The sequence below is a fragment of the Anas platyrhynchos genome, chromosome 1 (assembly GCF_047663525.1).
Source record: "Anas platyrhynchos isolate ZD024472 breed Pekin duck chromosome 1, IASCAAS_PekinDuck_T2T, whole genome shotgun sequence".
Lineage (NCBI taxonomy): Eukaryota > Metazoa > Chordata > Aves > Anseriformes > Anatidae > Anas > Anas platyrhynchos.
This window is the reverse complement of record NC_092587.1, coordinates 142,482,143-142,497,369: the sequence shown is the minus strand read 5'-3', so window position 1 is coordinate 142,497,369 and position 15,227 is coordinate 142,482,143. Positions and strand designations below refer to the sequence as shown.

At 41.3% G+C, this 15,227-nt stretch overlaps 1 protein-coding gene across 1 annotated transcript in view; it reads right to left on the bottom strand.

Annotated features, from left to right (window-relative positions):
• Window positions 1-11,641, bottom strand: part of MRPS9 (mitochondrial ribosomal protein S9) — a 30,719-nt gene extending 19,078 nt beyond the window's left edge. The window contains exons 1-2 of the mRNA XM_027445458.3: window positions 11,213-11,641; window positions 7,127-7,306 (exon numbers count right to left, since the gene is read on the bottom strand). Coding sequence (XP_027301259.3) covers window positions 7,127-7,306; window positions 11,213-11,626 — 594 coding nt within the window. The 5' untranslated portion in view covers window positions 11,627-11,641. The remainder of the gene's footprint in view (window positions 1-7,126; window positions 7,307-11,212) is intronic.
• Window positions 11,642-15,227: the final 3,586 nt, after the last annotated feature.

The window sequence follows — 15,227 nt, the reverse complement described above, 5'->3', positions numbered from 1 at the left end:
TTTGCAAATTTGGAAGCCCAGTTTCTATAGACTGAGGTTCCCAAAGTCTACTGCCACAACAAACATTGCTTTTAGAAGATACTTTACATAGGCTAAATAAGCATTTCATTAAACACTGCATTTGGAAACAACTGTGAATCACTGCAATCTTTGCTGAAGTTGAACTAATAGCGCAGCAAAGCAAGACTCCTAAATGCCATTTTTCTTTTTTAAAACATTAATTCTCTCACTTTCTCGATACCTAAGGGTTTGGTAAAACAATTTAGAAACAAGTATGACATTACACACCCATGATTTACCACTGTTTGTATGGCGTACAGTGTGCCAGATGCATCGCTTTCTTTTACTTAACCAATATTCTGCTTTTCCTGTGATATATAAACTTCGTATTATTTGTCTCCAACAAATAAAGTAGGAATGACAAAATTCAAAGTCATTCTGGCAAAATGCAAAGCAAAGCAGCTTACAAGGTTAAACCCAGTAGCATGTGTTTCCATTCAACATCATTTTACTGTCCCTTTTCATTGCAACTGAAACATAAATGTTTATATTTTTATTTACAGAATGGTTCGGGGTTGAGATTTCTGGAGGCAACCTACTCCAACCCCTGCTCAAGCAGGGCAGCCCAGAGCAGGCTGCCCAGGAGCATCTCCAGGCGGCTTTTGAACATCTCTGAACATTTCTGAACAGGGAAAACTTATTATAAAACATTACTAACATATGAGAGCTGTTCATTTCCATTTGTTTTCAAAAATGGAAGAGACAAAGACAGCCACCAAAACCCCCCAGATGCATGGCTCTGGCGAGTGCGGTCAACTTCAGACAGCAGGCAGTAGAACTTGAGATAGAAATCATTTGCTTGTACAATAACATGGAATAACTGAATAAAACCCTCTGGCTGTCGTCTCACTTATATTTCCACTAGACAGTAAGGAAAAGTAGAATTACAATAAAATCACAATTAAAAATCTGCTCTTAAGAAGAATGCCTCTTTGTTAGTCAGGCAACCTTAGGGCTATTATTTGCTGATCGTTTTTTCCATGGACATGGAGTAGTTTGTCAGTGCTTCAACAGATTTAATATGCATGGAGTGTAAAAGGACCTAACCTATTACTTTCATTAATCCCCTACTGGTATTCTGAACAGAAATTTTGAGAATTCTGAAGCAAACAAAAGGCTTAACTTGATTTTATGAAATGGTAATTTTGTTTCTCTTAGTGACTACTGTATTCCCATTTGTTAGTCAATGGGCATTTTATGCATACACACAGTAGGTGAACACCTATTTATGAACAAATGGGGATTAATTATGATGACAATAGAGAAATCCGCTGTGAGCCAAATGATGTTAAACAAACACATTATATAATATATTAAAAGAATTTATTACAGGATATTGAGACTGACTGTGCGTGTACTTAAGAGGTAGACGTTATACAAGCATCTCTGGAATCTCAATCAAAACAGCTCCTGACACCTTAATAAATGCCAAATTTACAGTTTACCATTTATAATGGAGAGTGTCTGTCATCCGAGATGTGCTACATCTTGGAAGTTTATTTTATATTGCTTGAGTGTATGCTCATGTCTTTCATGCTAAATCATAAACAAACCCTGCATTAAGGAATCTTAACACCTACTTTTAGCTCTCTACACATCAACTAGCCAAAGAATAATACTTCTATTTTATAAGTTTCTTTTTTATGCTGTTGGGGTATTTGTTTTTCCCAAAATGAAAAGAAGTAGTCTTCCTGCCCTTTCCTTTCTTATGGAAAGTATTTGGAGTATTTCAATCAGGGAGCATTTGTCTTTACAACCTGTTCAGAACTATCCTGGGATGCAGCAGACTACAAGTGAAGTCTTGCTCTCCTTTATGCAGAAGACTTTCTTCATGTTAAATAGCTGTGCCCTCAGTTTTTTCTGAATTTGACCAAGAGCTGCTTTCCTTAGGCTATCATTTCAGGTAGGCAAGATCCTGCTCTAACCTCCACAGATTCTGGGCTACTTCTTCACAGTTCAGTTAAACCCCACTATTCCCATTGTTTTCTGAAATAAAACACAGCTTTCTAGAAAAGGCACAGCCATAATTATTTTCAACAGAAATGCTTAAAAATCCTTGTACATAGTAACAGCATGGTGTTTCCAAAAATGACTATTTAAACTGCTGGACAAAAAGGTGGAATGGGTACAGTCTGCATTTGCTATGAGTTGCTGAAAAAAAAAAAAAAAAAAAAAAAAAAGAAGTACCTGTTTCCTCTAAGGATTTGAAGGTGCTTGTTTTTAAACTGAGCCATTCAGAAAAAAAAAAAAAAAAAAAGAGGAAAAAACCCTTTGTAATCACACCTGCTAAAATGCTAAATCACAACGAATACACATTAGTATCAAGATGGTTTATCTCAGACATTGCTACACTGCTGAAGGACCACATCGTATTTCACTTCCAGTTAGAAAGTCTGAATTCAAGCCAGTAGGCATAATGAGAACAAGCTTCCATCCCTATCAAAAATCGGATCTGGCAGTCCTTCAACCAAATTACATGCAAAACAATTCATTAAATAAGCTGCCCGGCGCTGCATGGGGCATGTTGTGCAAATCCAACATACCTGCCACACCCTCAGCATGTGCAGCATCCATGATGAGGAGGGAAGCTGACTCCTCATCCTCGCTCCCCTTCCTACCTACAAGCAAGGAAGCTTTTCTCAAAGCTCAACAGACTTTAGTTCCGAGTGAGAGAGGTTCAGCTGGGTCAGGAAGGGTTGCTTTTGTTTTTGTTTTTTTTTGTTTTGTTTTGTTTTTTTTTGTTTGTTTGTTTTTTGTTGTTTGTTTTGTTTTTTGTTTTTTTTTTTTAGAAATACCTTGCGGAATTTGATACCTTAATTCCTACGGAGCTGACCGAGTCATATTGAGGTAGGGGAGAGACACTGAGGCACTTCAATCCTTAAATTATCCTCAACGAACTGGGGAGATTTGACAGGGCAAATTCATCTTGCCCAAGTGCCTTCCTGAGCTCTTCTCAAATACAAAACATTCTACTTTTCATTGCTCAAATCATGTGTAAATAAGCTAAGGAGCATCCACTGAAAAAATACGTTTTGTAGAAAATAAATATTCAAAAAAAACTCCACCCCAGGTGGGCTGTCTTGCAGCAGCATCTTCCTTGGCATAGAAGGCTCAAGAATCCAGCTCGCTTTTTTAAATATAAATTCTGATGTGGATAGAAAAGCAGAAAGACAGCATTTTAACCCCATCACTTGAGAAAAAAATACAGCCATTAAATGCAAAAAAAAAAAAAAACCAAACCACTTCTTTTAACATTAAATTATATTAAACACTTTCAAAACTAAAAAGGTGATATCTTGTCCAGAGCTCAGACAGCAAAAAGCTTTTGAAAGAAATAAATATTTGTTTCTTTATTTTCACTGTAACTTTTTAAAAGACTGAACAGTATTCGAAAGAAGAAAAAAAGATAGCAGTCATCAGGTCAAATGGACCGATGTGGAGTTTGTCTCCACTAAAATAAAGTTTTATAAAAGTATTCTAGATTCAACTATTTAAATAAACAGTGCAAACCCCAGTGTTTCTGGTAAGGACAGTGCTGGACATCATGTTCTTACAGACATGAGAAAGTTCAGAAACGTATTTTGTTCTGAGTAACGCTCCTGACATTTCACATATGTTAATATTCACTCAATTCTAACAGGCTGGGTTGCTAAAACTGGAATGCTACTTAGAAATCAGATGCTCTGAGCCATTTTTAAAAGCAACCGAGTATCACCCATTTTTCATTAGAGAAGTCTTAATTCATTGAAAGAAACCATACCCTCTAAGGAACAAAGCTTCTCACGTTTATAACATTTTCATGCTGAAAATGCTGCCTTACTGGTACTTTTGCAACAATATATATTAAGTGAAGATATTTATTTCTAAATGTGTATTTTAGATTTTTTTTTCCCCGTCTGCTTTACAACAATCTATTAGGTCATAGAGCAGACAGCAAAAGAAAATTAACACATTTCCAGCTTTCAAGTTTTGCTAACTTATGGGAAAGAGAACGGCTTCATGATGAACTCCTCCTATCTTAGAGAGCATTTAGCAACTGCATGGAAATGAATAATAAAAATACTGGCATATAAATAGGTCACAGAGATTAAGATGCTTTTCCTATATTAATCTTACTTAGATTTCTGGTCTTGAAAGTAGAATATCACAGGACTGACAGTGGAAAATGAAGGTGGGCTGTTTACTACAACCATAAGTTAAAGTTAAATCAAAAAATAAAAGGATTACAGCCTCGACTGGGAAAAAGCACTGGGTCAGGACTGCAATCTCTATTAATTAGGTATCCCAGCTGGGCAGTGGGTATGCAGCTGTTAACTTGATCAATGACTTACCTAAATGTCATCTCTACTGATTCGCTTATAAATTACCAGCAAGTGAGACTAATGTACAGGTGCTAATTTATTTAAACTGTTCTCTGCAGTTCTACATAGCTTTATAAACTGCATCTGGCACCTAATGTTAGCTGTCAGTTGTACTTAGACATGCCTGTCCTAACGACTCTGTTCATTAGAAATGAGCACAAATTATGAAATATTGTGAAAAATGATACATCAAATGGAATGGGCAAAGCAAATCAATTAGAGAAACTTCATACCACGTATTCACACATAGGAGAATAAAACATCTCAGCTTCAGAGCAAGGTCTGTAATACCAATTAAAAAGCAATTGGTAGACTTCTGCAGAGTTATATATCAATTTGCTGGATTTTTTTTTTCTTCTCCAGAAATACAGTTGTAATGCACAGCTTAACTTTTCATTCCCAAATAAAAGCATCGATAAGAGGCAATTCTGCTTCCACAACATCCAGGAGAAGGATTAACAAGTCAACTTATTTTCCAGTTTAGAACTTTACAAGGTTTAGCTTCTATTAAACTATACCTAAAACTCTAGTGAAGGACAGAATCCTGTGATGCTTACTTTGGAAATACACTGCACAGACTGATTAACAGTAGAAGACATGGAGCGCTCACATGCTCAATGTAAGCACTCATCAGAAAGAATTACTTCTGTTTGAAATGTAAAGCTTGATAATTCTCCTGCCAGTGCTTAAGCAGCTTTTATATTTTTATAACAGAAATTTAATTATGCATAGCAGACACTATTATAGACTGAGTATTTTCCAACACCTGATGGAATATGAAGAAATTAAACATGCACCACAGATACTTGGTATCCCTAAACAAAATACTACACTTTTAGCTCCACTTCTCCATCTTTTAAGAAACGGAGCCAGCAAAGAGGTCACACACTTGTCACCTGCACTGCATGTGTTAAAGCTAATTTTCAGAATGAATCTGCTTTTACTAATTATGGAGCTCAGTTAATGTTGTGCAAATTATAATAGGGCTGTGGATTCATAAAGAAAGAACAACTACTTGACTATAAATGGTCACCTTCCACTTCCAGTCTTGCTGTCTGTAAGCCTTCCCTGTAGGCTCCATCAAGAGAAGGAATCCAGCCTGCAGGTGAATGCACTGTCCTACCTTTAACCTTTCAGGCAAGCTATCTAAACTATCAGCAGCAGCATCTGTAGTAAAATGAGAAGGGTTTTTTTGTTGACAAATCTGTGCATGCATGCCTTTTTGAGTTACTTTCTTGTAATGTGTCATTAAACGTAGGGGAAAAAAATAATAATAAAAAAAAAACAACATCTGAAAAATGCAAGGAAAATAAATTCTATGGTCTGTTAAAAACTGCAGAAAAGAAAGCCAGAGTAAAGCAGGCTTTTATTGCTGACCCAGATGGCTCAATGAATACTTTCACTGTTGACTGGAAGGGTCTGCAATGCCACTTGTCTTTAGAAGAGCAAAGTGATATTTGTGATTCTGAAAGAAAGCAGCCACAGAACCAGTGCATAGCTTTGTCCTCATGAAGTTTGATTTCCTATGGACTTCTGACTCAAAGTCAACTTTCCCTTATGGATTTTGTAATGCCTGACAAGACTCAAGTCTCATTTCAGCTTTTTTCTCTGCAGGCCATTAACTGTGTCTCTTCTCTACTCCGCCATCTATTTCCAGAGAAGTTTAAAAAATTCATTTTGAAGCCTCTCTGTCAAATGTGGTTGAAATCACCCTGCATTACCACCTACAGGTGTAGTTCTTCTTTGGCATAAGCATGCTGTCACAACCTCCTATGTGGACACAGCTACGCTGACACAAGTTTGCCACAGAGAGGTGACAAAACCATGCTAGCAAAACAATCCCCTGGAAAAACTAAGCCACGTACACCTCTTTTGGCACATACAACATCAACCCTAGGGGACCCACTGCTACACTGTGCTGCCATGGCTCAAGTAATAGTGTCACTGCTGCGCAGAAAAAGCTCCGGCTACAAGACTTCATGCAGCTTCACCTAAGACTGAATGTCACCAAATGACATTTCTCCTCACTGCCTCTCATGTGTGATAAAAGAAATGACAGAAGTGAAGCACAAGTTGGACGTTAAAAAAATAAAAAAAATAAAATAAAGAGAAAGCACATCTATACACGAGCCTAAGTGATACGCAGAAAGAGGAGGCCACCCACCTGTCAGTTGTCAGAGGGAATGGCAATAAAATAGTATGTTTTGAGGTACTGATATGAGCTTAAATGCAGGTCTACGTTAAAACCCCTAAGCTAAGCCAGAGTGTTAGTTGTAAAACATCCTATAAAATTTAATTTGCATTACCAGCAACCACAGTATCATACAAGAAAACCCAACCTAAATACACACAGCAGGTCAAATTGTGGGTAAACGTTTCAAAGTGCTACATAAACCTTCACAGTGCCTCTTACAACCTCAGATCAAGGGGATTATCCATTAGTACTTTTAAAAAGAACCTACTGTGCTTTAGCAAGATATGGTATATAGCTCTATACTGTGATGCCTGACCTCACTTGGTAGCAGGAGTAGAATCTCTATTCACAGTCACAGTTGCAATGTTTGCAATGTATAGTAGTAGTCTTTCTTATTCTGACAGTTTGATTAAAATTCACAGAGAGCTGAGGGGCTCATGCTGAAGTAAAGTGCTTTCAATATCTGAAACTCTACAGTAAATTACTTCTCCAACAGAGCAACTGTACTTACATCAATATCCTCTTGGGTAAAAGTTTCGGGATCTTCTCCCATCATGTTGGCTAAATGTCTCTTTCCTATGTTGAACTCTTCAATCTGTTTTTTAATAAATGCCTCTGTGTACTTTTCAGGTCCTGAGGCTGCTACATTTTTCTTCCACGCTGCTGTAGTGGTATAGATTAGCCTCAACGTCTAACAAAAACAAAGCAAAACAAAAATGAGAGATTTATTTTGTATTTTTGGCACAGTGAGCTCTAAATAAAATGAATAGTAAAACAAGCCATGCATACCTATAACAGGATTGAACATATTACTGTAGTAAGTTAGAAAACGCAAGTATACTCACAAAACCACTTTCTTCCAATTGTTTAATGCCCATAAACAGATAAACACATGCTAGAAGGTGAACATTTCTGCACATTACCATTAATCTTGGCAATTGCTTCTCTTCTTATTGAACATATTTGTATTGCACCTGCCTTTTAAGTTTTTCTTTTTATTTATTTATTTTTATTTATTTAGCAGGATTTTTCTGATTAAAAAAAAAAGTGTAATATCCCATGTTAGGAAAATCCAGCAAAAGCAAGACACAGAACTGATCAACAGATGCAGTCTCAAAAAAAAAGAACAACAATAAAAATAAAATAATAATAATAAAGAACAGCACATAAGGAGGTTTTGCATTCACCTAAAGGCACCCTATAGTGAAGTATGAAAAGAAGGGCAGCTCTCTTGTGGCTTTTGGAAGCACGTGGGTGCCCCATGTCCCACGGCACAGTGGACAACCACTGCTGAAGGCTCTGGAAAGGCTATGAAGCCCCCTTGCTTTCTCAGTGCCAGAACATTTCTTCAGCTATTTCATTGTCTCAGGTAGAGCGATTGGAAAACGAAGCAGGGTAATTCTCATCAGCATCCACTGCTGAGCAGGGTTCCAGCTCAGAAGTCATAATTCAGGGGACACTTACCTTTTGATGTTTGTGGGATGCAAATTTTTCTTTTCTTTTACCAAAGGATGACTAATTTCAATCAAGACCTCTAGCAGAGGATCAGGAACTTCAGTATCAGGACTGCAGTGTCCCAATTTCGGCTTAGTGCCAATAGCATGCACTATTTTGCCTCTCCAACACTAGCGTTATCAAAGTCTTCTGCAGCGTAATTATTCGACAAACTGAACAGAGAGAACTGATTATCTGCATGGCCTTCTGGGGCGAGAGGGTGGTAGGTAATCACCAGAAAAAAGGATAGGGGGTAGAGAAAAGCAAAGACGGAAGAATCCCTTCTGAATCAGAAAAATGCCAACTGTTGTTCACCAAAAAGCACCCTTCAACATTTACTTTGAACCTCTTCAGCATGCCACTGCTCAGATGAGCAGTTTCAGATGGCAGAGCATCTCACAGCTTGCCAGACCTTGCATTCTCTCCCCCTGCCCCATTACCTACTACTTACTGCTCACTCTGGCACTCAGACTCTTCCTCAAGCCAGCTCAGCTGCCTGGCCTCAGCAGAACACTAATTCCTGTGTCCTCCCCAAGAGCAGGGAGCTCTCTGCTGAGCCAGCAAAAGCAATTCAGAGAAGGCTCTGAGAAGTGCCAAAGCCGACAGGGAATGCAGCTGAAAGAGGGAGAAGGAAGAAGCAAAGTCCCCTCTTTATTTCTTCCAGCGAATTATTAAATTGTCTCTGCTTCTCCTGGAGTTGTAGCTTCAGTGTATCTTTGGCCAATTATTAAAATCCACACGCTTAGAGTAATGAGATCCCTTATTATGAGGGACAGAATAAACCCTAAATAAACCCTAGAACTAAACCCTGTTTAGTTGTTTCAAATGCTTTTGAAACAACTAAACACCCTGAGAGTCACAGAAATAGTCCTCTGCAGATCACAATCACTGTTTTGACTTGACTTCTCTTAGTTAAGCTAATACAAATAGCTCGAAATCCTTACAGTCCTCCTATAACTAATACAAACACAGCAGCAATCTTCAGGCCTGGATGCAACCACAAAGACATGAACGCACAGATGTTCATCTGCCACAAAAGGCTTAAAAACAGCCCCAAGAAAGAACTCAGTGCTGAAGATCCTGCTGTTGCTTTGTGTGGCTTATAAGCATCACATGCAATGCTAGTCCTGGTTTGCCCCTTTTTTTTTCTTTTTAATTTATGTTTTCTGTAAGATTATATTTACACAGGGAATTAAAACAAAACAAACAAACACACACCACAATTTTAAATTTGCACCATTTCTACTGGCAATGTTCTTATTACTTCCTTAGAAAGCAGGAAGGTATCTGCATATTCCCTATTCTTCTCGCAGTCACTCCTCAGGAAAGAATTCATCTTCTGTCCTGCTTGTCTTAATAATAACTAATTATTTGTAATTCTTGTCAATGAACACATGATTCCTTATTACTTGGCCCAAAATTGCTTTCTGGCTGCTATGCTTTAAACAGGATACTTTAGAAAGACTGCTTTCATCTTATTCCTGTCAATTTCTATTGTAATTTTCTCATTTTTGTCCTCCTTCCCTCAAGCTATTCACATTCTTCCCTGGTTTCAATTCGTCACTAATCAAAAGTCCCCGGACACACAAACTGTTCATAATTAGAAAACAGCCTCTTATGCAAATTAATATCTATTGTATTGGGTACCTCTTCGGGGATAAGAGGCCTATTTCATGGGTGGTACAGGCGAGAACTGCAAAGCAGAGCCAAACGCTTCTGGCATTTCAGTCAAACAAGAAAGCCTGCTCCTCAGCTTTCTAGGGGAAACCACAGAGGTCTGCATTTACTTTATTACACATTTCATGAAGCACTACTGCAGACAACAGCCTCACCATTCCAGAAGTAATGATGGCCATTAACAGCACCCCTGAAATATCAGGCTGTTCCACCAGGAGAGGGAGAAGGCAAAGCCTTCTCTTCTGGACCCAGCTCCTGAATGTTATTAACCCTTCCCGACCAATCCCTCCCCAAACAACCGAGCGTTAAAACAGTCTGGCAAATCCTTATTTTCCAGGGAGACGGTCAGTTTATAGAAAATCATTTTCTGTAAAAGTTGCCTCAGAAAAAAAAAAAAAACAACAGCTGTTTTCAGGCAGCTTCAAGTTCGCTGGCCTACTTATTACAAGATGAGAAGGAGCAAGGACCTGTTTGCTTACTGTTGTCCCATGAGTTTTGCTTCACTGGCATACAGGTGGAAAACCAATGCACATCACCAATAGAGGCATCAAGCTTCCTATGCTTTTGCAAGGGAAGAAAAGGGGAAGCAGAGACAAAAGAGAAAACTTTCAAGAGAAAACTCTATTTTACCACGTGGCATAGCTACAGAGGTGAAAGGAGATACCCCATTTACGTGGCATGTTTGCAGCTGCACCATTGTCAAGCTGCTTCCACGCTGCAGGCCAGCAGATTTCAACCACCTCCTTTCCTGATATCGATACAGGTATAGTGGTTCACACGGAGCACTGGTCCCAGTCAAACAAATAGCATATAAGGTACCCCAAATGTTTTTGTAGAGAAGAGAGCTATACAATCACAACAGAAGGAGTAAACAATAACAAAGCTAGATCACTTTTTCTTTATAAATCGTACTAAGGATCCATGCTTTGCTTATTAGAAGAATGGACTACACCTATTGTTCAGTGAAAGGTAAGGGGAATGGAATTACAGTGACCCTGCCACTTACACTCTCAACATGACAAGCTTAAAAATTAAAAACATATGTATTATTATTATACTGTTTTATATATATACATAACAACTTCTCGCTATCATGGTTGGGTAAACAGCTTACTGTTTTGCAAGTTGCTTTTGGCGCTCCTATAACCGCTCAGCGCCCACCCCTGAGCAGACCTCACGGACGCCCAAATCCCTCCCCCCGCGCCCCTTTCCCTTTCCCTTTCCCTTTCCCTTTCCCTTTCCCCTTCCCCTTCCCCTTCCCCTTCCCCTCCGCCGGCTCCGCCGCGACCCCCCGGCTCCCAGCCCGCCCCTGCACCCACGGCAGCCGCGTTTTTTAATCACACCGCGACCCCCTGAGCGCCGGCACCTCTCAAATCCCGCGGGCAACCCCCGTGCATCCCCGGGAAGGGCCGGGCCCGGCTCTCACCTGCGATCCCGGCCCGCCCGCCGCCGCCACCAGCGCGGCGCCCCGCCGGCCGCCCGCCCGCAGCAGGCGCCTGATGGCCGCCGCCATCACCGTGGCTCCCGGCTCGGCTCGGCCGGGGAAGGCCCCGCTGCCGACGATTGGCGGGCAGGGCCGCAGCCGCGCCTGCGCGCTGCGCCGCCGTGAGGGCGGGCGGGGATGGCGCTGCCCTGCGCCGGGCACGGGAAGGGCGTTGGGGCGGGGGGAGAGGTGGAGGTGTTGGAGGGGTGGCTGAGGTGCATCGGTGTGCTCAGCCCCGAGCAGAGCAGGCTGAGGGGAGGCCTCATGGCGGCCTGCAGCTCCCTCACGAGGGGAGCGGAGGGGCAGGCGCTGAGCTCTGCTCTCTGGGGACAGCGACAGGACCCGAGGGAACGGCATGGAGCTGGGACAGGGGAGGGTCAGGCTGGGGGTTAGGGAAAGGCTCTGCACACAGAGGGGGGTCGGGCACTGGGACAGGATGCCCAGGGCAGTGGGCACAGCACCGAGCCTGACAGAGTTCAAAAAGCATTTGGACAACACTCTCAGACACATGGTTTGATTTTTAGGGGTCCCATGGGGAGCTGGGAGTTGGACTTGATGGTCCTTGGGGGTCCCTTCCAACTCAAAATATTCTACGACGTGGTGATTAACAAGCTAAAGCCGATACATGGTATAATCACAACATACATCATTAAAACAGGTGGAACTGCTCTTCAAATAAAAATCAGAAAGTGTTTTTTATTGTTCATTTGTTTGTTTTTTTCTGGTTTTATGCCTCCAGACCTGTTTCACCAGGAAGTTGCAGTGAGTCTGGTGTGACCCCGCTGCTCTTGGCAGCTGTAACAAGAAGTTTTATTTCATACTCACCTTTAGTTTTTCTCAAAGTAAAAAAATGCCTTTTTTTAGAGGTAGTGTAGTTGTCTTGCTTGTTTTGGGATGGATGCTGTCACCTTCCAAGGTGGCATTAGTCTGGATGCCGAACCTCGAGGGCTTCAGAGGGTGTTCGTTATTTCCTCAAGTTTTATGGTGTACATATACCCCTAGAGGTGATTGTTTTTTGTCAATAGTGTTTTGTGCCACAGGAAAAGTGGAAAAAAATAATTTTTTAATTCAAAATATATGTATATAAACTCTAGACTTTTGGGGCCTTCTTTCTAGAAGCACTTGTTATATGAGAGGACAATGGAAGCCGATCTCAGCTTTTCCAGGTTTGCTTTTGTTTTCACCTTTTTTTCTGGTGGCCTTTGCTTCCTCCCATTCAATCGTTAAGTATGATTTCCTTCCCGGGATTTAAAAGGGGGTGTAAGAAAACTGGCAATGGGCAAGGGCAATCACCCATGCGGGGAGGTCAAGGAGAAGCCGGCTGGATAGGTATTTATTCCTAAGGTTGCCAACAGTGAAAATGAAACCATCAGTGTTTTTATTGACGCGGATATATGTAAGTGACTGCTATGAATCCTGTGCCAAAGGCAAACGATGAAACATCTCTGTTTTGCACACACCTGACCAAACCCTGGGAACAGCAGACTGCTTTCATTCACATGGTGTGTAGGGATTGTGCCTGTTTAGCAGCTGTTTCTCCAAAAGAGAACAAAAGTGGGTCGGGTTAGGGTCACGGTCCTACTGATGTGCTCATGGAGAGGCCAGCAGAGCTGAAAGGTAGAGAAAGCCAAAGGTGCTGCAGCCTCTTGAAGGTCCACAGCGAGTCTCATCCGCCACCTGTTGCCCCCTTGCTTGGCTTTGCTCAGCATGGAGGAGTTCCTCAGTCCTCAACGTGCCAAACAAGCGTCACCTCTCACCGCTGCCAGCTGTCTAGAAGCAAAGTGCCGCTGGAGTGAGCTGCTTTCATTCTCCACATACAATTAATTGTCAATTAAATCCGAGGAGTAGGGCTGCCTATGCAATATTGGCTGCTTGCACTCTGAAGCTGGTTGATGTCAATCCAACTCCCTACACTCCTTAAGCCCATTTACTCCTGTGCCCACTGTGAAATAAAGCCAAATGCTACTGCAGTCCAGAGCATGTTTTCAAGGACGTGGGAGTCTGTATACCATCCATCGTTTTAGTCTGAGGTTGTAAAATCATTCTCATGAATGAAGAACTCGGTATACATGGAGTCCAGTATTTAGTGAAAAGGACCATGTTGTGTCTCTTGTGGATTTTCAGAGTGGTCAGTTCTTACAAATTAATTTCTACCCCTTCAAGATAGAAAACTTTTGCACAAATTGTTTTGAAATCCCTTGATTCAGGTACTTTTCCAACCATCCTGCTACTGCCAAGGACTTGCTTGTCTCCCTGGAAGACATTTCTCCAGAGATGCCTGGGTTATCACCAGTTTCTAGACTGATCATGCAGCCAAATGCAAATGAGTGTAGTTACTTCTTGGGATGCTTTGAAGGAAATGGCTTTTGTGGTGGGCACGGTTCATGTATTCCAGTGGGATTCCTTCTGCTGGAAGGATTCCCACTTCTGTTCAGATGACACGACTCTGCATTTACCAGCCCCAAATCACATTTTAGCACAAGCCAAATTAAGATAAAAATCAGTGGAAGTTATTTACATGCTCAGCTCCTGCATCCCCGTCCCTCTGTCAAAAGTTTATTAAGACAGAGTTAAGGAAAAACGCAAGAAAACCATGTTTAATCTACTTACCCAAGTCTAATTCCAAAGGGCTTCTTTTTCTATCTCTGTATTTAGTTGACAGATTGTATATGCTATACCTAATCCGTGCAAACTGTCCTGATGCTTCGCTAAGCCCTTGTAGATCTTCAGTCTTATGTGTGGCAGGAATGTCCTTTTGAGCCCAGCTGGGCAATGCTCGACTCTGAGAACTTGTTCAAATGTGACCCTTATTACCCATATACTGGCATCAACTTGTTAATTGTGCTCTACACAATCACACAACTGGGAACTGCTGTTTGCAGCGCATTACCTGCTCTTGTTTGGAGACTAGATAATGAGGGTTAGGATATAATTGGGGATAACAAAAGCTTTGGAGTCTGTCTTTCAGGGACAGCCTGAGACTCAGAAAACTGGCATTTCTGTGCAAGCCTTGAGATTTCTGAAGTGAAAAATCACTGAACACAAAATAAGGAAACCAGTCTGAGCGTAGCATATACGTGGGTCAGGGGACAGCCTGAGGGGCACATCTGTAGTGTATGCAAATTCTGGAGTGCAGACCTGAGGCTGTGCTTCAGTCCAAATTTGCTGATTGCTTACATTACCAGCCCACACTCACACAGTCCTGCAGTGAGATTCAGGGCATCCTTTTGTAATCAGAGATGAGGTTTGTAGCTAGCCTGCATACAGGTTACCGGTATGGATAATGTGAATACCACCTGCTTGAGAAACATGTATCCATGTGATGGTGACATGCATGGTAAAAATCAGGGCAAAAAAGCACACCAAGTTTCAGCTCCCTGCCCCACAGATGCAGACAGAAGATAGCAAAGATGGCAGTACTGGGTCAGACCTCAGGTCATTGAGCTTCACTCTAGCTGTGGTCAATGGTAGATGGAAGAGTTGAAAGACGAGGAAAATATACTGGGATATTTCCCTGATACAGTCTCCAGACCTGCAATGAGCCAAAGGCTTAGACACACAAAAAATGTATGCAGGAGAAGAGGGCAGGTCTTCATGGAGGATGTAGCAGGATCTGCTGTCACACAATTGAAAGAGCTAATGTGCAGCAGAGACAGTGGGACACGATGAATCAGAAGACCAAAGAAATTGTTCTAGGAGCATTAAGACTTCTCAGGATACTATAATTTAAATCCACTTCAGAAGAGATGTCTGAATTTTGTAGTGTTTTCACTTCTGCACTTCTTCACTTCTTCAGAAATAAAAGAGTAGATTTGCTTTTGATTTCTGAATCGAAGTTTTTCCTATAAACTATCTTCTCTTCTCTTTCACCTGTGCTTTTCTTCCTTAGTCTGTGAGCATTTTGGCTGAAGTGACACCTGTGCCAGAACAGACACCAAACACCAGTGCTCTTCCAGGG